General features: G+C 41.4%; 1 protein-coding gene and 1 long non-coding RNA gene across 3 annotated transcripts; one reads left to right on the forward strand and one right to left on the reverse strand.

Annotated features, from left to right (window-relative positions):
* Nucleotides 1-1,398: 1,398 nt before the first annotated feature.
* On the reverse strand, nucleotides 1,399-16,675 carry LOC118890288. Its single transcript, XR_005018720.1, has 4 exons — nucleotides 16,588-16,675; nucleotides 3,369-3,491; nucleotides 2,121-2,288; nucleotides 1,399-2,044 (listed from the first exon to the last, which is right to left on the reverse strand). It is a non-coding gene; the product is annotated as an uncharacterized LOC118890288 (long non-coding RNA).
* ACOT6 (acyl-CoA thioesterase 6) lies at nucleotides 16,404-23,231 on the forward strand. 2 transcript variants are annotated; one of them, XM_036842931.1, is made up of 3 exons: nucleotides 16,404-17,260; nucleotides 19,207-19,409; nucleotides 21,240-23,231. In XM_036842931.1, exons 1-3 carry the CDS (start codon nucleotides 16,804-16,806, stop codon nucleotides 21,843-21,845), a joined length of 1,266 nt encoding a protein of 421 aa, XP_036698826.1. In that variant the 5' UTR covers nucleotides 16,404-16,803; the 3' UTR covers nucleotides 21,846-23,231. The 2 variants fall into 2 exon arrangements, with proteins under 2 accessions (XP_036698826.1, XP_036698827.1); XM_036842932.1 differs by having other exon boundaries at nucleotides 16,698-17,260; nucleotides 19,325-19,409.
* The last annotated feature ends 1,791 nt before the right edge of the window (nucleotides 23,232-25,022 follow it).

The raw sequence follows: 25,022 nt of genomic DNA on the forward strand, positions 1-25,022 counted from the left end.
GCTTCACTCTCATGACTTCATTTAAACCTAACAACCTCCCAAAGGTTCTACCTTCAAATACCATCACATTGGGGTTTCGGATTTCAACATATGAGTTTTTTTGTTTTTTTGTTTTTTTAATAAAGTTACTTGCCTTTCTTTTTTATTTATTTATTTATTTATTTATGGCTGTGTTGGGTCTTTGTTTCCGTGCGAGGGCTTTCTCCAGTTGTGGCAAGCGGGGGCCACTCCTCATCGCGGTGCGCGGGCCTCTCACCATCGCGGCCTCTCTCGTTGCAGAGCACAGGCTTCAGACGCGCAGGCTCAGTAATTGTGGCTCACGGGCCCAGTCGCTCCGCGGCATGTGGGATCCTCCCAGACCAGGGCCCGAATCCGTATCCCCTGCACTGGCAGGCAGACTCTCAACCACTGCGCCACCAGGGAAGCCCAACATACGAGTTTTGAGGGGACACATTCAGTTCATAACAACCATAAACCTCAAGCAAGTTAACCATATTTAACACATCACAGAAAAATTGTTTGTGGCAGTTTTATAACATAGAATTTATAACATAAATTCTTTGACACTTCTGCCACCAAGAGGTGGGAGATCTATGTCCCCTCCCCTCAAATCTGGATGGGTTTCTGACTGCCTCAGTTAGTAGAGTACAGCAGAATTGATGCTTTATGATTTCAGAAGGTAGGTCGTAAAGGCCATAAAGGTGATCCCACCTTGTTTGCTGGGAACACCTGCTCTTGGAGCCCTGAGCCACCCTAAGAAGTTTTACAACTTTGAGGCTGTGATGCTGTGAGGAAGCCCCAAATACACGGAGAGGCCAACTGTAAGCTCTTCCTGTAACAGTCCCAAATGAGCTCAACCTTTGAGTCACCTCAGCCCAAGTACAGGGATGTGACTGAAAAAACCTCAAGATGATTCTAGCCCCCAGCCATTTGAATCTTCCCAGTGAAGGCTTTAGATATCCTGAAACAGAGAAGAGTTGTCCCAGTCAAGCACTGTCCAAATTGTGGATCTGTGAACAAAATATTTTTTTATGTGACTGTGTTTTGGGGGGCATTTCAGTTATCTATTGCTTTGTAACAAACCACCCCAAAACACAGAGGCTTAAAACATTAACCATTCTCGGACTTCCCTGGTGGCACAGTGGTTAAGAATCCACCTGCCAATGCAGGGGACACGGGTTCAAGCCCTGGTCCGTGAAGATCGCACATGCTGCGGAGCAACTAAGCCCGTGCGCCAAAACTACTGAGCCTGCGCTCTAGAGCCCGCGTGCCACAACTACTGAAACCTGCGCCTAGAGCCCGTGCTCCACAAGAAGAGAAGCCACCACATTGAGAAGCCTGCGCACCACAACAAAGAGTAGCCCCCGCTCTCTGCAACTAGAGAAAAGCCCGCGCACAGCAAAGAAGACCCAATGCAGCCAAAAATAAATAAATAAATTTATTTAAAAAAAAACATTAACCATTAATTTTTCTCACTCACGTGGCAGGCAAGTTGGTATTGGCTGTCAGCTAAGATCTCAGGCAGGGCTATGGTTCACAGGGTCTCAGTTCTCTCCATGTGGGCCTTTACAATGGCTAATTGGGCTGGGTTCCAAGAGTGAGCATCCCAACATAGCAAAGTTCAATTGTATGGCATGTTTTTGACCTAGTCTTGGAAGCTACATAGCATCACTCTTGCTGTACACTACTGGTCAAGGCAATCACAAAGACCCACCAAGTTCAAGGAGAACATGGAGTCCACCTCTCAAAAGGAGAGTGGAAAGATTCTAGAAGAACAGGTGGAATGGGAAACATTGTAACCACCTTTGGAAAATCTGCCTTCTAGCCACAATGGTTCACATTCCTCCCACGTGTAAAATATGGTCATCCCTCCTTTAAAGCCCACCCCCACCCAAAGTCTCATTCCATTACAGCATCATGCTCAGGCTCAAAGTCTAAGATTGTATCATTTATATCAGGTCCAGGTGCAGATGAATTTCCTTAGGTATAATCCCTTGGGTATAGCTCCTTGAGTATCTTTCTTCTCAATCTGAAGATCTGTGAACTAAAGAGACAAGTTAGCTGTCCACACACACAGACATCCAGAATACGATGGTAGGCAGGTATAAGATAATTCTTACAGATATTCCTGTTCAAAAATGGGGAATATGGGAGGCACACGACAGTCACTGGCCCCTAGCCATTCTGAAATCCAGCTGAGAACATGTTGCCAATTCTTCCATTGGTGCTCAGTTTACTCTCTGTGAGTTGTTCTCTGTAGCTCTTGGTTCTTCCCTCTGAGTTGAAACCTATATTTCCCATAAGAAAATTAAATTAGCAAAAAAGCCTCCTGGATCTGCTTCCTGGATGAAAAAGATGAGGCATCCAAAGATCTCTTTTTATTTTGCACTGTCTCTATCTCTTTTAGTTCAAACTCATTGTGCTTCCACCAGAACCATTCTCTTAAGAATTATGTAGGTTTTCTAAAAAATATCAGTGGGGTTCACTTCCTTAGACAATACACCACTACAAATCTGTTTGAGATAGGAACTTTTCTATCTGGGGCTCCTTGGGAGAATGCTGCAGGCAAACATCCTTAAGCTTCCCATAAATTCTGTTATTTAATAGACAGGATCTGTTAGGTACACCTTAAAATCTTTAGAGGACCTTTGTCATTCTGAAATGTTCTATGAAGCACTACCTTGAATCTTTGAGGTCTTTACAAAGTCTCTCCCACAGACCCACCCTAGGTTTGACTTTGCTTTGAGGTCCTGTCTTAATTACAGAATAATTTACCATCTGGAGAAGCTGGAAAGGAGAAACAGTATTATTGTCAAGCTTGGCAAGTCCTGGTTGCTTCCTATTTAGCAGTTCATTCTTAGCTCACCTCTTCCTCTTGTATATTTTGTCATAGGCAGCAAGGAGAAGCCAGGTGGCACTGTCAGTACTCTGCTGGGAAATCACTTTAGCTAGATCATTGAATTCATTAGGTATATTTACCCTTTTTCACATTACTGCAGGTGTCAGTGTTGCCTCTAGCTTCCAATAAATTTATTTTACTTTCCTTTAGGTCATCAATAATGGCCTTCATGAGTTCCTTTAGGCTTTCACTAATAGTCTCCCTGGAGCCCTTCCAATTTCTACCTTCCACCTAGTCCTAAAGCCAGTTGTGATACCTGTGCACATGAATTTCTCCACAGGCTGCTTGAGCTTCCTCACAGCATGATATCTGGGTTTTAAAAATGAATGGTCCGAGAGAGGAAGGCAGAAATACATGGCCTTTTTATGACTTAGCTTTGGAAGTCACATATCATTGCTTCAGCTGTACTCTACTGGTTGAGGCAGACACAGAGACATTAGGTGCAAGGAAAATGTGTATAGACTATCACCTGATAGGGGAATGGCAAGTTTCTAGAAGGGCATGTGAGATGGGAGTTATTTGTCACGATCATCTTTAGAAAATGCAATCTGTCCACAGAATTGTTTGTTACGTAGCAAAAGGCAATGGAACACTGCAGAAAAGAAAGACAAAGATTAAAAAATCTTACCAGCAACCACAGAAAAAAGTCAACCTTCAAAGAAGCAGCAGTAAGTCTAACAACTGACTTCTCAACAGCTATGATGGAAATCAGGAACCACTGAAAAACCTTTAAAGTGTCAAAAGAAAACATCTGACAACCTCGAAGCCTATTCTAGCAAAATAGATTCTTAAATACGAAAGTATATATTGTTCATAAAATTGATTGAAAAAAATTTAACAGAATCAAAATAGTCATTTTCAGAAAAATAGAAATTAAGAGAATTAAAATAGCATACCTGCAATAAAGGAAAAACTAGGGTGTTCTTCAAGCAGAATGAAGATGACTCAAGGTGGAAATATGGAAATGAAGGAAGAAATGGAATATAATGAAAAAGGTTAAATATGCATGTAAATATAAATATTTACAAATAACATATTGCGGGGTTTAAAATACACATAGAAAAAATGCTTGATATAATTTCTGTCCTCTTAAATTTGTTGAGACTTGTTTTCTGGCCTAGCATGTGACCTATCCTGGAGAATGTTCCATGTGCACTTGAAAAGAATGTGTACTGTGCTGTTTTGGGGTGTAATATCCTATCTATTAGGTCCAACAGGTCCATTGTCTCTTGGACCCTGTGGCTTGTGAAATCCCAGTTCCCCATCCAGGGATTAAACCCGGGCACCCAGCAGTGAACGCGCTGAGTCCTGGACCATCAGGGAATTCCCCCATTGTCTCATTTAAGACCACTGTTGCCTTATTGATTTTCTATCTGGATGATCTGTCCATTGATGTAAGTGGGGTGTTAAAGTCCCCAACTGTTATTATTGTAAATTTCTCTCTTTATATCTGTTAATATAGCTTTGTATATTTAAGTACCCCTGTATTGGTTGCATATACGTTAACAAGTGTAATAGCCTCTTCTTGTATTGATTCCTTTATCTTTGTCTTTTGTTACAGCCTTTATTTTAAGGTCTAGTTTGTGTGGTATGTGTATCACTACCCCAACTTTCTGGTCGTTTCCATTTGCATTTGCATGAAATATCTTTTTCCATTCTCTTACCCTCAGTCTGTGTGTGTCTTTAGTTCTGAAGTGAGTCTCTTGTAGACAGCATATAGGTGGGTCTTGTTTTTATTTTTAATCCAATCAGCTATGTCTTATGATAGGAGCATTTAGTCAATTGACATTTAAAGTAACTATTGATAGGTATGTACTTATTGTCATTTTGTTTCTTGTTTTCCAGTTGTTTTTGTATTTCTTCTCTGTTTATTTCTTCTTCTTTTTCTTTCTTTCCTTGTGGTTTGATGATTTTCTTTAGTAGTGTGCTTGTGTTCCTTTCTCTTTAGTTTTCATGTATCTATTGTAGGCTTTCTCTTAATATATATTTTAAAATTTATTTATTTTATTCATTTTTTTTTGGCTGTGTTGGGTCTTCATTGCTGCGTGCAGGCTTTCTCTAGTTGAGGTGAGCAGGGCCTACTCTTCATTGCAGTGCGCAGTCTTCTCGTTGCAGTGTCTTCTCTTGTTGCAGTTGCTAAGCACAGGCTACAGGCACGCGGGCTTCAGTAGTTGTGGTGTGTGGGCTCAGTAGTTGTGGCTCGCGGGCTCTAGAGTGCAGGCTCAGTAGTTGTGGCGCATGGGCTTAGTTGCTCTGTGGCATGTGAGATCTTCCCAGACCAGGGCTCAAACCCATGTCCCCTGTATTGGCAGGCAGATTCCCAACCACTGTGCTACCAAGGAAGCTCCTCTATTGTAGGTTTTTGATTTGTGTTTACCACAGGTTTCATATATGATGAACTATATCTAAATCTACTTGTTTTGAACTGGCAGTCATTTAAGTTCAAACACATTCTAAAAGATCTACATTTTTTATTCCCCTCACCCATATTTTGTGTTTTTGATGTCATGTTTTACATTTTCATGTTTATCCCTTAACTGTTCATTGTAGTTATAGTTGATTTTACAGTTTATTGTCTTTGAATCTTCATACTAGCTTCTTTAAGTAGTTAATCTTCAGCTCTTACTTCATATTTTCCTTTCCTAGTGGGATTTTTCCTTTCCTATGGAGTCTTACTTCTTTTCCACTTAGAGAGGACCCTTTAACATTTCTTTTAGCGTAGGTTTATTATTGATGAACTCTTTTTCTTTTTGCTTTTCTGAAAATTTCTTTATTTCTCTAATTCTAAACAATAATCTTGCTGGGTAGAGTATCCTAGGATGAAGATTTTTCCCTTCTGGCATTTTAAATATATCATGTCAATCTCTTCTGGCCTGCAGAAAAAATCAGCTGATGGCCTTATGCAGTTTCCCTTATATATGACTCTTTGTTTTTTTTCTTGCTGACTTTAGAATTCTCTCTTTAAGTTTTTCCATTTTAATTATGATATGTCTTAGTGTGGGTCTGTTTAGGTTCATCCCTCTGTGCTTCCTGTACCCGAATATCTGTTTCCTTCTTCAGGTTTGGGGATTTTTCAGCAATAATTTCATCAAATACATTCTAGATCCCCTTCTCTCTCTCTCTCTTCTCCTTCTGGAACCCCTATAATGCAAATTTTGGTATGCTTGATGTTATCCCAAAGATCTCTTAAACTATTTTCATTAAAAAAAAACTTTTTTTTTTAATGATAGAGCTGGGATTTTATTTTATTTTGGCCACACCACACGGCTTGAGGGATCTCAGTTCCCTGACCAGGGGTTGAACCTGGGCCATGGCAGTGAAAGCCCAGAATCCTAACCACTAGGCCACCAGGGAACACCCATTAAATTTGTTTTTCTATTTGCTGTTCGTCTTTGGTGATTTCCATTATTCTATCTTCCCAATCACTTATGTGTTTTTTGTATCACTTAATCTGTTATTCGTTCCTTCTTGTGTGTTTTTTATTCCAGTTAATGAACTCTTCATTTCTGATTGGGTCTTTTTTATATATTCTAGTTCCTTGTTAAAATTCTCATTGTGTTCATCTATCCTTTTCCCTAATTCAGTTAGAATTTTTATTTGACTTTGACTTTTTCATCTGGTAAACACAACTTTCCAAAATCTATGGGATTCAGCAAAAGCAATTCTAGGAGGGAAGTTTATAGTGATACAGGCCTTCCTGGAGAAACATGAAAAATCTAAAATAAACAACCTAATGTAAAGGAATTAGAAAAAGAACAAACACAGCCCACAGTCAGCAGAAGGAATAAAATGATGAAGATCACAGAGAAAATAAATAAAATAGAGAACAAAAAAATTAGAAAAGATCAATGAAATGAACTAAGAGCTATTTTTTTGAAAAGATAAACAAAATTAGTAATCCTTTAGCCAGGCTCATCAAGAAGAAAAGAGAGAGGATCCAAATAAACAAAATAAGAAACGAAAGAGGAGAAATAACAACCAATAACCATAAGACAATACCATAAACGGTTATAAGCCAACAAACAGAACAACCTAGAAGGAATGGACAAATGTCTAGAAACGTACACTATGCCAAGACTGAATCAGGAAGAAAAAGACAACTTGAAAAGACCAATCACTAGTAGTGAAATTGAATTTGTAATTTTAAAAACTCCCAGCAGGGGGGCTTCCCTGGTGGCACAGTGGTTGAGAATCTGCCTGCCAATGCAGGGGACATACGGGTTCAAGCCCTGGTCTGGGAAGATCCCACATGCTGCGGAGCAACTGGGCCCGTGAGCCACAATTACTGAGCCTGCGCGTCTGGAGCCGGTGCTCCGCAACAAGAGAGGCCGCGATAGTGAGAGGCCTGCGCACGGCGATGAAGAGTGGCCCCAGCTTGCCACAACTAGAGAAAGCCCTCGCACAGAAACAAAGACCCAACACAGCCATAAATAAATAAATAAATAAATTTAAATTTAAAAAAACCAACAAAACTCCCAGCAAACAGAAGTCCAGGACCAGATGGCTTCACAGGGGACTTCTATCAAACATATAAAGAACAGTTTATACCTATCCTTCTCAAACTATTCCAAATAATTGAAGAGGACAAAACACTCCCAAAATCATTCTACAGGGCCACCATTACCCTGATTCCAAAACCAGACAATGACAGTACAAAAAAAAGAGAATTACAGGCCAATATCTTAGATGAATATAGATGCAAAAAATCCTCAATGAAATGTTAGCAAATTGAATCCAACAATATATAAAAGGATCATATATCCCAGTAAGTGGGATTTATTTTAGGGATGCCAGGATTGTTAAATATTTGCAAATCATCAGTGTGATATACTACATTAACAATAAGAAGGATAAAAATCATATGATCATCACAATGGATGCAGAAAAATCATTTGACAAAATTCAATATCCATTCATGACAAAAACTCTCATCAGTGTTGGTACAGAAGGAACATTTCAGAAAATAATAAAGACCATTTATGACAAACCCACAGCTATCATCATACACAACAGTGAAAATCTGAAAGCCTTTCTTCTAAATTCAGGAACAAGACAAGGATGCCCACTCTTGCCACTTCTATTTAACATTATGTTGGAAGTCCTAGCCACAGCATCAAAAAAGAAAGAGAAATAAAAGCATCCAAATTGGAAGGGAAGAAGTAAAACTGTCACTATTTGCAGATGCCATGATACTATATATAGAAAACTCTTAAAACTACTGGAAATTATTAGAATTAATAAATGAATTCAGTAAAGTTGCAGGATACAAGATTAATATACAGAAATATGTTGCTTATCTATACTCTAATAATGAACAATCAGAAAGAGAAACAAACAAAAAAAAACCCTGCTTAAAATTACATTGAAAAGAATAAATTGCCTAGGAATAAACTTAACCAAGAAGGTGAAGGACCTATACACTAAAAACTATGAAACATTGATGAAGAAAATTGAAGATGATACAAAGAAATGGAAAGATATCTTGTGTTCTTGAACTGGAAGAATTAATAGTTAAAATGGCCATACTCCCCAAAGCAATCTACAGGTTTAATGCAATCCCTATCAAAATACCCAAGACATTTTTCGCAGAAGTAGAATAATCCTAAAATTTATATGGAAAAGCAAAAGGTCCTGAATTGCCAAAACAATCTTGAGAAAAAAGAACAAACTTGGAGGTATCATGCTCCCTGTCTTCATACTATACTATCAAGGTACAGTCATCAAAACAGCATGGTACTGGCACAAAAACAGATATACAGATCAATGGAACTGAATAGGGAGCCCAGAAATAAACCTACACACCTATGGCCAATTAACCTATGACAAAGGAAGCAAAAATATACAATGACAAAAAGACACTCTCTTCAATAAGTGGTGCTGGGAAAATTGGACAGCTACATGTAAAACAATGGAATTAGAACATTTCCTCACACAATATAAAAAAAAACCCTGAAAATAGATTAAAGACTGAAATATAAGACCTGAAACCATAAAACTACTAGAAGAAAACACAGGCAGAACACTCTTTGACATAAATCATAGCAATATTTTTTTGGATCTGTTCCCTAAGGGAAAAGAAATAAGAGCAAAAAGAAGCAAATGGGACCTACCCTAAACTTGGGTTTGCACAGCAAAGGAAACCATCAACAAAACGAAAAGGCAACCTACTGAATGGGAGAATATATTTGCAACTGATATAACCAATAAGGGGGTTATATCCAAAATACATAAACAACTCATACAACTAAATATCAAAAAGAACAAAACAACCCAATTAAAAAATGGTCAGAAGACCTGAATAGACATTTTTCCAAAGATGATGTATAGATGGCTAACAGGCATATGAAAAGATGCTCAACATCGCTAATCACCAGAGAAATGCAAATCAAAACCACAATGAGATATCACCTCACACTTGTCAGAATGGCCATCATAAAAAGACTACAAATAAGAAATGTTTGTGAGGATGTGGAGGAAAGGGAACCCCTGTACACTGTTGGTGGGAATGTAAATTGGTGCAGCCACTATGGAAAACAGTATGGAGATTCCTCAAAAAATTAAAAATAGTTCTATCAGATGATCCAGCAATTCCACTCTGGGGTATATATCCAGAAAATATGAAAAAACTATGGTCCAGGGTCTATGTTGCATGTCAGTCCAATCTAAAGTCAGATGAGTTGCACTTGCATTTGAAATTGTGACCACTCACAACACCCAGACTGCCTGAGGATGGGGGGTTTTACACTACTCTCATTTAAAGGTGAAAATTAGATACTATGGCATTAATATTAATGAGATACATTACTAAGAATCTGTGGAGCATGCTGAGAGTTATAACTGTGGTTTTCTGGTTTTCTGGTTTGATTCTCTTTTTCCTCAGAGTAACATCAAAGCCAAGAAAGATAGTTTTACCTGTACTGAGAGAGAAAGGGCCAGAAAAATTATTTGAAGAAATAATGGCTGAAAACTTCCTCATCTGGGAAGGAAAGAGACATCCAGGTCCAGGAAGCCTAGAGAATTCCAAGTAAGATGACCTCAAAGAGAATCACACCAAGATACATTATAATTAAAATGGTAAAAGTTAAGGAGAAAGAGAGAATCTTAAAAGCAGCAAGAGAAAAGCAACCTATTATGTACAAAGGAAACACCATAGGCCTATGAACAGACTTTTCAGCAGAAACTTTATAGGCCAGAAAAGAGTAGCATGATACACTCAAAGGGCTGAAAGGAAAAAACTGCCAACTGAAAATTCTCTACCCAGCAAGGTTATCATTCAGAATTGAAGGACACATTAAGAGTATTCCAGGTAAGCAAAAGTAAAGGAGTTCATCACCACTAAACTGGCCTTTCAGCAAATGCAGCAAATGTTAAAGGAACTCCCCTAAGCTAAAAAGAAGAGGCACTAATTAATAAAAAGAAAACATATGAAAGTAAATATCTCACTGGAATATGTAAATAAATAATAAAGGTAGTGGATCAATCACTTATAAAGGGCAAAAGACAAAAGTATTAAAATTAATGAAAATACCATAGTTAAGGGATACATTAAAAAGATGTAAAATGTGTCATCAAAAATATAAAGCATAGGGGGGAGTAAAAATATAAAGCTTTGGAATGTGTTCAAAATTAAGTTACTATCAACTTAAATAAAGACTGTTATATACATAAGGTGTTATATGTGAACTTCATGGTAACCACAAAGAGAAAACTTATAGTAAATACATAAAGGAAAATGAGAAAGGAATCTAAACATAACACTAAGAAAACAGTCAAACCACAAGGGAAGAGAGAAAAAGAAAAAAGGAACAGAGAGGAACTACAAAAAGAACCAGAAGACAGTTAACAAAATGGCAATAAGTATATAACTATCAATAATTACTTTAAATGTAACGTAGATTTGCCAATCAAAAGATATAAGGTGACTGAATAAAAAAGCAAGACCCTTCTATATGCTGCCTACAAGTGACTCACTTCAAACACAAAGATACTTAACAGACTGATAGTGAAAGGATGTAAAAAGATGCAATGGAAAATAAAAGAAAGCTGGGGTGGCAATACTTATATCACACAAAAGAGACTTTAAAACAAAGAGTGTAACAAAACAAAGAACAGTATATGATGATAAAAGTATCAATCCAAAAAGAGGACATAACATTTGTAAACATTTATGTACCAAAAATAGGAGCACGTTATATATTGGGTTAGCCAAAAAGTTTGTTCGTTTTTTCCCATAAGGTGGCTCTAGGAGTGCTTAGTTGTCTTTAACTTCATTCGAAACAATTTTGTTAGATTGTATTATGATAGCTGACATATCAGCGTGCATTAAAAAAAACTTATCAAAACTGGTGAATTTTTGTGTAGCCATTTTAATATTGAAGATGGAAGAAAAAAAGCAACATTTTCAGCATATTATGCTTTATTATTTCAAGAAAGGTAAAAACGCAACTGAAACACACAAAAAAGATTTGTGCCATGTATGGAGAAGGTGCTGTGGCTGATTGAACATGTCAAAAGTGGTTTGTGAAGTTTTGTGCTGGAGATTTCTTGCTGGATGATGCTGCACGATCGGGTAGACCAGTTGAAGTTGATAGCAATCACATCGAGACATTAATTGAGAACAATCAACGTTATATTACGCGGGAGATAGCCAACATACTCAAAATATCCAAATCAAGAGTTGAAAATCATTTGCTCCAGTTTGGTTATGTGAATTGCTTTGATGGTTGGGTTCCACATAAATTAAGCGAAAAAACCCTTCTTGACCGTATTTCCACATGCAATTCTCTACTTAAACGTAACAAAAACATTCCGTTTTTAAAACAAATTGTGATGGGTGATGAAAAGTGGATACTGTACAATAATGTGGAACGGAAGAGATGGTGGGACTAGCGAAATAAACCACCACCAACCACACCAAAGGCCGGTCTTCATCCAAAGAAGGTGATGTTGTGTATATGGTGGGACTGGAAGGGAGTCCTCTATTATGGGCTCCTTCTGGAAAACCAAATGATTAATTCCAACAAGTACTGCTCTCAGTTAGACCAATTGAAAGCAGCACTTGATGAAAAGTGTCCAGAATTAGTCAACAGAATATGCATAATCCTCCATTAGGATAAGGCAAGACCACATGTTTCTTTGATGACCAGGCAAAAACTGTTACAACCTGGCTGGGAAGTTCTGATTTATCTGCTGTATTCACCAGACATTGCACCTTCGGAATTCCATTTATTTCAGTCTTTACAAAATTCTCTTAATGGAAGAAATTTCAATTCCCTGGAAAACTGTAAAAGGCACCTGGGACAGTTCTTTGCTCAAAAAGATAAAAAGTTTTGGGAAGATGGAATCATGAAGTTGCCAGAAAAATGGCAGAAGGTAGTGGAACAAAAGGGTGAATATGTTGTTCAATAAAGTTTTTGGTGAAAATGAAAAATGTGTCTTTTATTTTTACTTAAAAACCAAAGGCAAGGGGCTTCCCTGGTGGTGCAGTGGTTGGGAGTCTGCCTGCCAATGCAGGGGACACGGGTTCGGGCCCTGGTCTGGGGGGATCCCGCATGCCGCGGAGCGGCTGGGCCCGTGAGCCACAATTGCTGGGCCTGCGCGTCTGGAGCCCGTGCTCCGCGACAGGAGAGGCCGCGATGGTGAGGGGCCCGCGCGCCGCGATGGGGAGTGGTCCCCACTTGCCGCAACTGGAGAGAGCCCTCGCACAGAAACGAAGACTCAACACAGTCATAAATAAATAAATAAATAAATAAAAGAACGTGAATTTCTTTAAAAAAAAAAAACCAAAGGCAAGGGATTTTGGATACCGGATCAGACATAATGCAAATTCCTGGAAACTTCAATCAAATGGGAAAGACTAGTGTTCAAGGATATGGAAGAGCAAGGATCTGACTGAGGTGGGCAGGTTTTATTAACCCTACAAGTTGGACACAGAGGACCAAAGGAATCCTCTAGGGTGGTTTTATGACTCCCTGGTATTTTAACTTTTTATTTTGCAATAATTTTAGACTTACAAAAATGTTGCAAAAATAGCCCAGCTATACTCTTCATCTTGATTTCCCTTAATGTTAACTTCTTACATAACCATAGTACAAACATCAAAATCAAGAAGTTAACATTGATACAATACTATTAACCATGAGATGATTATTGAAATTAAGTTATTGCAATCTTGGAGAAAGAATGTACTCAAATGGATAGATACTGGTTGCTAAAAACAGAAACGTGGAGCTCTCTTGTCCTACCAAATGGTAATAGGAAATAGTACCAGGCCCAGGATCATCAGTGAAACCACACCTATGATACCGGAATAACTGGGAGTCTGTTCCCACCTCCTGCCTCTTTCCCCTTTAACTCTCACTTGGGGTTATCAGAAAAGCAGATGGATCTGGGTGTTGACTGAGAATTACAGAAAACAATGAATTTGGTGTTAACTATGGCTGACATTGTTTCTCTATAGGAAGAGCTTTCTAAATCACCCCTGACTGAAATCCTTTTATTGATTTTACAAGCATTGTTTTCAATCCCAATACGTTTTAAATATCAACAGCAGTTTGCTCTCACTCGGCAGCCAGTGATTTACCTTTACAGTCTTGCCTCCAAGATATTTCAATTCTCTAACATTTGTCATAATCTGTGAAGGTGGGATTTAAACAGGTGTCCTAAACCTAATTCAGATAGTAAAATTACTCATTATATTGCTGGCATACTGGTCAGAGGTGACTCAGAAGCAATTGTTTCTGAAACTCAGCCTTTCCATACTGAATTTATAACTGAAAGGCAGTGTGCTATTAAACACAGAAAAAATCAGGAGCCCTCTCAGAGAGAAAACTTTCTGGGAGTGTACTTATCTGGGATAACCAAAGAAATTCTACCCTAGATCAAGCAAAAGCTTTCATCCGTGCATGAAGTCCCTACCCCTAAAATAGAGGCACAGAAATTAATTTTTATGTTTAATACTGAAGATAGCACGACACTACAGCCACTTCATCAAATCACTAGACAAGCACTGGAATCTGTAAGAAGCCACTCCTCTCTTATGAAAGCAAAGTGTATTCCTTTTTTAAAAAAAATTAATTAATTTATTTTTGGCTGCGTTGGGTCTTCATTGCCGCGTGCAGGCTTTCTCTAGTTGCAGCGAGCGGGGGCTACTCTTCACTGCGGTGCGTGGGCTTCTCATTGCGGTGGCTGCTCTTGTTGCAGAGCACAGGCTCTAGGCGTGCAGGCTTCAGTAGTTGTGGCACGTGGGCTTAGTAGTTGTGGCTCACGGGCTCTAGAGCACAGGCTCAGTAGTTGTGGCGCATGGGCTTAGCTGCTCTGTGGCATGTGGGGTCTTCCCGGACCAGGGCTTGAACCCGTGTCACCTGCACTGGCAGGCGGATTCTTAACCACTGCGCCACCAGGGAAGCCCGCAAAGTATATTCTTAGAGCAGCTGATTCTTTTGCAGATTATGGGTATCCCCTGGCGGTTAGCCTGCATAGTACCTACTTCTTCCATTGGAGTTCCTATGGAATTCCCCAAAGTAGGGCAGTTTTGAATGGCCCAGCTTAGGCCTCCTCCTTAGCTGCTTTTCCCTCATGTGCCTGGGAGCCATTTCTGTGCCTCTTCACAGCAACCTGGGCATCAGGGAAGGGGAAGGAAGAAGCCATCTTTCTCCCTGCCTTCCTGAAATCTGAGGGCAATTGTGCTGGTGGCTGTAGCAGCCCAGGTCAATTTTTGTAAGCTGAGTGTTCCTAGATTGAGGAAAGTCTGTAACACTTGAAACCACAGGTATTTAAAATATGCTGCCGTAGTTACTTCAGGAGATAGAATGGGGAAAATTCATGGAACTCTGCGATCTGGGGCCTAGTCTGATGTCTTTTTCTTCAGTTTATTAGTATTTATTGAGCTTCCATTTCCTGGACATCTTCTACGTGGTCCATCCACTCCCCTCTATACACAGGTAGGCTGAGCTGAATGGCTGTGTTCAGCCAAAGAGAGGCGCTCGCAAGACACTGAAGGGCCGGAGGAGAGTGAGGTCAGGTGTTTATTCCTCCCACTCTTGCCACCTCACCACAGGTTGCCTGCCTCCCTCCATGAAGGCTACAGCTCCTGCAGGCAGCCCTCTCTCCTTCAGCCTTCAGGCCCAAGGTTCTGCACCAAACCGTGCTGCGTTTTGTTTTGTTTTTTTACCCTTGCCTATGCCTTTGCAAATAGTCCCTTTATGAAACTCTGTTCCAGTTGCCCTGTTCCAGTTGTTTCCTGCCAGAACCCCAACACAACTCAACACTGACACTGGGACTTCCCTGGTGGCGCAGTGGTTAAGAATCCGCCTGCCAATGCAGGGGAAACGGGTTCAAGCCCTGGTCCGGAAAGATCCCACATGCCGCAGAAGAGGTAAGCCTGCGCGCCACAACTACTGAGCCTGCGCTCTAGCGCTCGCGAGCCACAACTACTGACCCCGCGTGCCTAGAGCCTGTGCTCCGCAACAAGAGAAGGCACCGCAATGAGAAGCCCGCACACCGCGACGAAGAGTAGCCCCTGATCGCCGCAACTAGAGAAAGCCCACACGCCGCAACGAAGACCCAACGCAGCCAAAAATGAATTAATTAATTTAAAAAAGAAGAAAACAAAACAAACAAAAAAAACACTGACACTGCCAGTGACCAGATTTGTGAGTTGAAGAACAAAACTCTTACTGAGCACCTACTACAGTATCAGTGCAGTGTCAGGCCATATGTTTGCCCATTTAACCATCACAATAAATCCTTTACAGATAAGGAAACTGGATTCAGAGGCTTAATTATGTACCTTGCTAAGGATCACCACGCTATTAAGGAGCAGGATCAGACTGGAACCCAGGAAGTTCTCCCTCCAGAAACATCTCCCTGCTCTGGAAGCCATTGTAGGTATCCTTAGCTCTAGGAAAAAGGCTCGGTAAAGGATTGAGGGTTAAGGGTAGGATTAGGACTATGTTTCCAGTGATCCCCTGAATTACAATCACCTGGGATGCTTTTTAATACTGATACATCAAATATTTATAAATCGAATGGAATATTTATAAATGGAATATTTCCTGCCATATCAATAAACAAAGGATGTCACAGTCATCAACGATTGCAACCATCCAACGTGAGCCGGTGAGCCCTGAGGAAACTCAGGGCTGAAAAGAATACCTGCCATGTAGCAGCCATCAGGCTGCAGCCACTTCCTACAATGAGCCCTGAGGAAACTCAGGATGTGAAAATACAGGGTACTGGCCCCAGATAGCTGAGGTGCATATCAAAGGAATGATTTCAGTGAGCCCAGACTCTTGCATCTTCCCATACATAGAAAAGCACTAAATTCCTTAACTTGAGATATCTGGTTTTCTTTAATTAACAATAATCTTTTGACTTCCCGACTACCTTCCTTTGGTTGCAAAACTCTTATATATCCTGGCTCCTCCCCCCAACCCCCCCACCCCCCGCACCCCGCCTCCTTGGAGCAGTTTCTCAGAGTTATCTGAAATGCTGTCTCCCGGGCTGCAGTCCTCATTTTGCCCCAAATAAAACTTAACTCACAACTCTCCACGCTGTGCATTTTTTTAAGTCAACAATACTCCAGCTTCTTGGAACTGCCCGGTATCTTTCCCAATCCTTTAGCTGTCAGCAATCTTTGTACTTCTATTTCGACACTCGCCATATTGGACCGCAGGATTAATAATTACCATAAAACTCTTATTTTAGCAGATACTCTTCCAGGCAGGCAGTAGTGGATTGCACAAACTCCAGGAGACCTCACAAAGCGGTTTAGCAAGTGTCCCTTCGGCCGCCCAAAGGGAGTAGCGCAAACGTTCCAACTGCGACCGCCCCCCAGGGAGGTGGAGAGACGCCAGGCCCTGCCCTTGACTCCGCCGGGCCGCCCCTTCTCCGCTGGTATCCGCATGGCGGCGACGGTGACGCTGGAGCCTGCGGGCCGCTGCCGCTGGGACGAGCCGGTGCGCATGGTTGTGCGCGGCCTGGCCCCGGGGCAGCCGGTCACGCTGCGCGCGTCCCTGCGCGACGAGAAGGACGCGCTCTTCCGAGCCCACGCGCGCTACTGCGCCGACGCCCACGGCCAGCTGGACCTGGAGCGCGCGCCCGCGCTGGGCGGCAGCTTCGCGGGGCTCGAGCCCATGGGGCTCCTCTGGGCTCTGGAGCCCGAGAAGCCCTTGCTGCGGCTGGTGAAGCGGGACGTGCAGACGCCCTTCGCCGTGGAGCTGAAGGTGCTCGATGGCCACGACCCGGAGGCTGGAGGGCTCCTGGGCCGGGCGGTGCAGGAGCGCGACTTCCTGGCGCCGGGGGTGCGGCGCGAGCCCGTACGCTCAGGCCGGGTGCGCGCCACGCTCTTCCTGCCGCCAGGTGAGCAGCCCACTTCCCAGGCTGTTGTGGAAAGCCAGGTAGAGTCCTGAGACCCTGAGCGGCCCCTTGCCTGGCTAGGGAACCCCGTGGTTGTGGACTTCCCTAAATTCGTCCTCAAGCTCCGAAGTCTATCATGAATTCTGGGTGGAAGTTTCTCCTCTCAATTTCAGGGCACTTCCTGGAGGTACTGCCATTCCCTTAGCTATATGCTAAAAGTTCATTCAGAGTACTCAAAAAGTGTATTTATGCTGCTATGTGCCAGCCATGCAGCTGCGTCTCAGATACTAATATTAGGCAGTGACTTCTGCTGGTGTGCGGGAGTGATTTTGCCTTCTTTCACATCAAAGTTCTAAGGAAACTAAAACCCAGAGATACAGGCAGTGCCCCATAATACTAAAAAACAAACAAAAAACTCCCTGAAGGTCCCCTCCCCCATAATAAACAGTCTGTCAGTGGTTCTCAACCTGGGATGATTCTCCCCCACTCCAGGGGCATTTGGTAATATCTGGAGACATTTTTGATTGTCACAATTGGAGAGGGTGCTGTTGGCATCTAGTGGGTAGGTGCTAAACATCCACAATCCACGGGACAGCCCCACAACAAAGAAATACCTTACTCAAAATGTCTATAGTGCTAAGGTTGAGAAACCCTAGTCTAAGTAAAAACAAGGTGCTGGTAGGTAAAAGTGGCCTGTAAACAAGACAACTGACCCACCCCTTCCAACCAAATTCCTGACTGAAACCCCTGCTATATAGAAATGCTGGAGTTGCCACTGCTCACAGAATCCCTAAACTGAATTCTGTGATTATTCTCCAAAACAGGAGGCCCTGCTTTATTCTTACAGCTCTTCAGCAATTCACAGCCTTAACTAGCACTGCCCACTCAACTGTGAACTCCTGGGTCTGGAATTGGGACTTATACATCTCCATATCTCTGTATGCCTAGAGGTTTACACAGGGATATAATAAGAGCTCAATAAATCATACTGACAGATTCAATAAGAATCTCCTAAAGACTTTAATTTTTTAAAAAATCTTTCAAAAAAAAAACATCTTTCACTGCCTAGTTGCGATATTTCAATCAAGTCAGTTGTTAACTATTTTAGTATGTACTCTGTGGCCCATTTAAAATTTATTGTTTTCTGACTCAAAGGCTTTTTGTAAATAATGCAGAAAAGTTCAATTATTTAACAAATATGTGTTAAATCAAGGACTATGCTACATACATTAGCTAGCAAATTCAGACATGGGCCTCACTGTACCTACTGCCTAATGGAGGATACTGGCAACTATACTTGGATCTGTAAGTGTGGTAAGTGCTATGATAGGGGAGGTACAGACCCAGGGTGCTGGTGGGAACATATAAAAGGCTATGTAATTCAACTCAGCCTTGGAGGGCATCTGGGAAGTCTTCCAGGAAGGGAGATCTAAACTTAGATTTGAAGACTGATGAGTCAACCAGTTCAGAAATGGTGGAGAGGGGAGGAGAATAGTGTACACCATTTTCAGAGCCAAAGAGAGCATAGCACATTTAGGAATGGAGCAGAGGGTGTAAGGAGGTGGGGAGTATATTCTAATAATCCCCTGTATATGTAGAGCGCTTTACAGCTGTCAAAGCATTCTCAGTTTTTGGGGGGGTTTTTTTGAGGAAAATTTGGTGGAAAATGTACATTTCATCTTATGTTATTTCTAATTTGGTTTATAGTATCGTTGTTTTTTGCAAATATGTGAAAAATTATGGAGAAAATAAGGCATTTTGTTCCCCCTCCCTTCTCCCCAAAGTTTATTAAAAAAAAAAAAGACAAAGTAAAAAGGGTCCTTTTCCACCAAACTCCCACCCACAACCTTCCTTGCTTTAAAAACTTCTCTTTGCTGACTGCCAAAATCTGAAACCCAAGAATGTCTTTTGAGTGTCTGAAACTCCTTATGATTTGTGGTGCTCTCCAGGCACAGGACCATTCCCTGGAATCCTCGATCTTTTTGGAAGTGGTGGTGGCCTTTGTGAATACAGGGCCAGCCTCCTGGCTGGACATGGTTTTGCTGTGCTTGCTCTGGCTTATTTCAGATTTGAAGACCTCCCTGAATATTTGAATAATGTGTGCCTGGAGTACTTTGAAGAAGCTGTGGACTTCATGCTGCAACATCCAAAGGTGGGTTCTGGTGCTCACCTGAATGCGGAGGAGAGGGGGTAGAGCAGACACAGGGCTGGATCCAAAAGCTCTACCAGGACACCCAGGGCTGGAAATATGCCATGAGACACAAAGGCTCCTTCAAAAGTTGTTAGGATTATTATTTTCATTTCTGCCCATCTCTCTCCAATCCCTTAAGACTCAACTGTTTAGTTCCCTTTAGTTCTTGACCAGAATTCAAAGAGCTAGACTAAAAAGTTACTAACCTTAAGTTCTGGTTCTGTGTCTACCACCATGTGGCATTATAATCCTGAATAAGGCAGTTTCCCTCTCTGGAATTCAGTTTTTCTCATTTGTAAGATAAAGGTAGGGACTTCCCCGGTAGTCCAGTGGTTAAGACTCAGCGCTTCCGCTGCAGGGGATGGGGGTTTGATCCCTGGTTGGGGAACTAAGATCCCGCATGCTGTGCAGCACGGCCCCCCCGCCAAAAAAAAGATTATTGTAAATGTATAGAGAAAAAAGTTTGACTGTAGAGAGATTTTTGAGACAATTGGTGACATTTGAATAGCGGTTGTGTATTCGATGATATTACGGAACCATTAATTTTGTTAAGTGTGTTAATGGTATTGTGGTTTTGTAGAGAAAGTTCTTATATGAGACTGGAAAAATTAATTAAAACATTTTGGTATGCTTATCAATGGAATACATAGTCTTTGCTACTATCTAGACTTCAAGAAACCCAAACATTCTAATGTTAAGGAGTAAGATGTACTGCAAGGTCTAACTCTGTTAGAATTCAGGGACTGGTCTCAATAGAGCTGCTAAAACCTAGATGATCATGAACTGTGATGACTGGTTTATTTATGGGATATAAGCCCCCAGGAACAAGAAGAGACCAATATATACTATCAGTTTTGCCCTTAGACCTAGGCAAGAGGGGCTTCTGCTCTGGACCTTTTGTTTTAGATGACCACTCTCTGGCCTTCCTTTGGCTGCATCCCTGACCATGGGTGCGGAGTTGAGGGACCAAGGGAATGTGTCTACCTGGAACCCATGTGCCCCTCACACCATGCCCTTTGGATCTGGAACCCCAGAATTATCTTCCAACCAGCTCTGATCCTGCTTCCAAGCCCTATGCCTCTTCTCTGGGTCCATTAATGTGAATACACCTAGGCCTTAAACATACAGGCTGGGTTGTCCAAACGCATGTGTGAGAGGGCCCTTATGGTACATGATGGAGCCAGGCAGGGATGGGAAGAGAAAGAGAGTTGGCCAAGGACCAGGGACTAGGGCCAGGGGCTGGCGCTCCCCCCATGCCATGTTCCAGTACAGAACTCCAGGAAGTTCCAAGATATAAAATTTGAACCTGACCTTATAAGTTGTTATGGAGGTATATTTATCAAAGTAGCAGAAAAGAATATATTTTATTTAATTTTCAAATATTTATAACTTTTAAGTATTTAGGTATAGGGTATATGGGCCTCTGTGTGTACTCTTGACCTAGTCGCCATAAATGTTAATGGAGGGCCTGTGTACCAGGAAAGTAATTGATTTGTTTGGGACTTCCATGTCAGTCCAGTGGTTAAGATTCTGTGTTCACAATGGAGGGGACACGGGTTCAATCCCTGGTCAGGGAACTAAGATCCTGCATGCCGTGCCAGCGCAGCCAAAAAAAAAAAAAATTGATTTGCTTATTAGAAGATACATTTGAACTTTGTGGATTGTTGCCTAAGAAAGGAAAGCAAATGACATTTGAGAAAGCTGCCTAGACAATGTAAAATCACAGTTTAAGTTCTCCATTTATGAATTCTAGACTTGTTCTCTCTCTCTTTCTTTCTCCCTTTTCATCAGGTGAAAGGCCCTAGTGTTGGGCTTCTTGGCTTCTCCAAAGGAGGTGACCTGTGTCTCTCAATGGCCTCTTTCTTGAAGGGCATCACAGCTACTGTAGTTATTAATGCCTGTGTGGCCAACACAATAGCTCCTCTGCATTACAAGGATATGATTATTCCTAATCTCAGCAGTGACCCAGGAAAATATAAAATCACTGAGTCAGGCCTTTTGAATTTGGTGGACATTTGGAACGACCCACTGGAGAAATCCAACCACCGAAGTCTTATTCCATTGGAAGAGGCCCAGGGACCCTTCCTGTTTATCGTTGGCATGGATGATTATGGCTGGAAGAGTGAATTCTATGCTCAGATAGCCTCTGAACGGTTACAAGCCCATGGGAAAGACAGACCCCAGATAATCTACTACCCAGGAACTGGCCATTGTATTGATCCGCCTTATTTTCCTCTTTGTAGAGCCTCTGTACATTCAGTTTTGGGCCACCCAGTATTCTATGGAGGTGAGCCAAAGGCTCACTCAAGGGCACAGGTAGATGCCTGGCAGCAAATCCAAACTTTCTTCCATAAACACCTCAATGGTAAAAAATCTGTCAAGCCCAGCAAATTGTAACATTGTAATCATAGACCATATACTATTAATAAAAATCCTAGTCATACAACATGTATTAGGTTTTCCAGAGCACCTAGGAACCTTTTTGTAACAAAGCAACCATCTCAGCTTCCTTGTCAGGTCCTACTGGATTCTGAGCCTTAGCAACACTACTCTCTTCACTGCTGGGTCCATCCCTTTCTCCCCTGAACTTTTCCCAGTGTATAGGCTTAACTCTGATCTTATCTGTAGGACCAATCTTAACCTTAAGCAGGAAAAATGTAAGAAGTGCCTGCCCAAGTCTCAATTGCTGGCCTAGATTTGGCCTTGTGTTCTGGTTCTGAGGACTGAGCTTTTGTACTGCTAAGAGTCCCATATACTCTTTGGGTCCTAACTGACCATGTCTGAACCTTGGGAACCTGAGCACTTGAGTCCCTTAAGGAATGGACTCTGCTTCATTCTTGTTTCTGAACCCCACTCTGAAGACTGGGGGCATTCACATACTTAGTATCCTAAGCTTTGCTTTTATTTTATGAATGAGGCCCTAGACTTTGATTTCTTCCTTACTGATAAAGTATCCTTTACAAATTTTGAATTTAAAATTCAAAGGATACTTTACAAAGTAAAATTGAATCCTTTACAAAAAAATTGCTGTAAGCAAAACAGTTTATTGATATATACTGTTGATATACTTCCTCTGTATTTACCGTCTGAATTCTCAGTCTCGGTACTTGGCTACCTAGAGGAATGCCTTGATGCCAATAGATTTTCAGGACTTAATCTTTGGATGTCAGGTTATACCTGACAAATTAGACTTCCTCCTGGCACCATCTGTTCCTATTATCTTCCTACTGGGAAGGACTGGGATCAGTCTATCTCAATCCATTGCCTTATACTGGGCACTATCTAGAGTCATGAGACCAGAGCAGAGGGTCTTCCCTCAGTGCAAGAATATTTTTCTGAGACACATCACTTGGCTTGCTGGGCACATACTGTCTTTCACCAATTTGAGTCTATTCAAGCAAATGCCCATTAGATCTTAATCTAATGAGGAGAAGGGTTCCTTAGAGGTAACTTAATTTTGACCAATTGTTAAAAAATACGTGTCGAGTGTATTTATTCACTATGAGTATAATTTTCTGTGATTTGAATCCTTAGAGCCTGTGCTTTAACTCACTCCGAGGTGGTCCTGCTACTCTAGAGATGCCTTTGGGATGGGATATCACAGGAAGAAGTTATAAGGAAAATGGCTGGGAGGGTGAGAGAAGTAAGGGGCGGAAAGGTAACACCAGAAGCTTAAACATGAGGGTGTTGACTAAACATATCTGTGTACTAAAGCACTAGGTGTAGGGGTGGCCCTACATCCTAATTTCTTCCTTACTAATAAAGTAGCCTTGGAATGCCCTATACTGACTAAGACATTTGGTCACTTTCCCCTCAGAGTTGATTATATATGGCCCCCTGTCTCTAAGATTTCAAAAAGAATTTCAGGTTGTTACAAAGCTACCTAAAATATGGTAAATGTGAATTAAAAGGGACAAAGAGAAAAGGTATCCATAAAATGGAGCCAGAAATGAGGCTAATACAATAGTGCTTATTATGAGGCCTATATACTTGTCTTGATTGGGCCACTCATTCAGTCATTTGTTTTCTAGTGGTTTATGCAGAGAAGGAAACCTAATCAGTTACACAAAATTTACAGCCTTTATAAAATAAAATCAAAGCTTAGAAATCAGTTTCTCCCAAAGGCTGTCGTACTAAGAAACATTAAATGATGTAAAGGGTAGTACCCTCAAGGTTGCCTCTACAGTAGATATAAATCCCAGGCTCCATCGCTTACTGTGTGACCTTGGGTAAGTTATTAACCTCTCTAAGCCTCAATCTCCTCATCTATAAAGTGGGCATAATTATAGTGATAATAATAGAAACTACTTCATTGGGCTGTTGTGATTAAATTAGGTCATCCAAGTAAAGCACGTAACATATTTAAACTCTCAAATATTAGCTCTTATTATTTCAGATGAGGAAATTGAGACCCAGGAGGGTTAAGAAATATATCTGGTTGATGGGAGAACTGGGCCAGTCCAACTCCAAAGTCCATGGCCTTCATTGACCATTTGGCTCTACAGCCTTCCAACCTGAGGAGATAAGCTCAAATAGTGCAGAGCTGACTGATGAGGATCACTTAACTGGAAAGTCAAGGGTAAGTTAGGGTCCCATAATGGAGGCTCCAAAAGCCAAATTGGAGAGTTCAGATTTACATATTTATTTTGGAAACCACCATTTTATTGAGCTCTCCTCACCCACAGAGACCTATTCCAGCAGAGTCTTTTTGCCACAGGCATCACAGACACAGGGGTGTGACCAGCGCTCCCCCCGCTGCCCACTATTTGACCCACCCATGAGAGGGAGATGGAGAGTTCAGACTTAAAATAATAAGAAGTAAGGAGCCATTTTTTAACATATTGATTTTTGTTTTTCAATGACAGTAATTTTTCCTTGATGCTTAGTGGCTCAAAGAAGTTGAAGCCTAAAAGAAACTTAATTGGAGACACTTAAAAACAACAACAGCAACAAAAAACAAATCAGAAAATATAACCAAATTCAGCCCATTGTTCTGCTTTTGTTTGTATGCCTAATGCCCTTGAAAGTACTTCCATCAGGGTGAGAAAGGCCAATGAACCATTTTGAAAGCAAATATTGATACATGTTTTTGTCAACCACTGATCCTTTAAGAAATATTTGTATAAACCTGTTACAAATTTCAGCAAACTGAAAACCACAAACACTTCTTAATTCTTTCAGAGTATCATGGTTCAGCTATTGTGTACATTCATTTTAAATGGTCTTTGCACACTGGGAAGATAAAAGCTTGTGGAAAGCATTCTGTTTTTTCAGGTGGTACATGCAGAGATGCACAAAATCCAATATTCATGGCCACTATAATGATGGATGTGGGGGGCAGAAGTCAAAATTATTTGAGTTAGGGACTTTCCTGGTGGCGCAGTGGTTAAGAATCCGCCTGCCAGTGCAGGAGACACGGGTTCAAGCCCTGGTCCAGGAAGATCCTACATGCCGCGGAGCAACTAAGCCCGTGAGCCACAACTAGTGAGCCCACGTGCTGCAACTACTGAAGCCCGTGTGCCTAGAGCCCGTGCTCCGCAACAAGAGAAGCCACTGCGATGAGAAGCCCACACA

Source organism: Balaenoptera musculus, chromosome 2 (assembly GCF_009873245.2).
Source record: "Balaenoptera musculus isolate JJ_BM4_2016_0621 chromosome 2, mBalMus1.pri.v3, whole genome shotgun sequence".
In the NCBI taxonomy this organism is placed as follows: domain Eukaryota; kingdom Metazoa; phylum Chordata; class Mammalia; order Artiodactyla; family Balaenopteridae; genus Balaenoptera; species Balaenoptera musculus.

Bases quoted from the DNA above. Each gene is read 5' to 3' on its own strand.
- ACOT6 (XM_036842931.1), top strand. From the start codon at position 16,804: ATGGCGGCGACGGTGACGCTGGAGCCTGCGGGCCGCTGCCGCTGGGAC. The intron at 17,261-19,206 runs GTGAGCAGCCCA...GGTGCTCTCCAG, and splicing joins CACGCTCTTCCTGCCGCCAG to GCACAGGACCATTCCCTGGA. The intron at 19,410-21,239 runs GTGGGTTCTGGT...CCTTTTCATCAG, and splicing joins TCATGCTGCAACATCCAAAG to GTGAAAGGCCCTAGTGTTGG.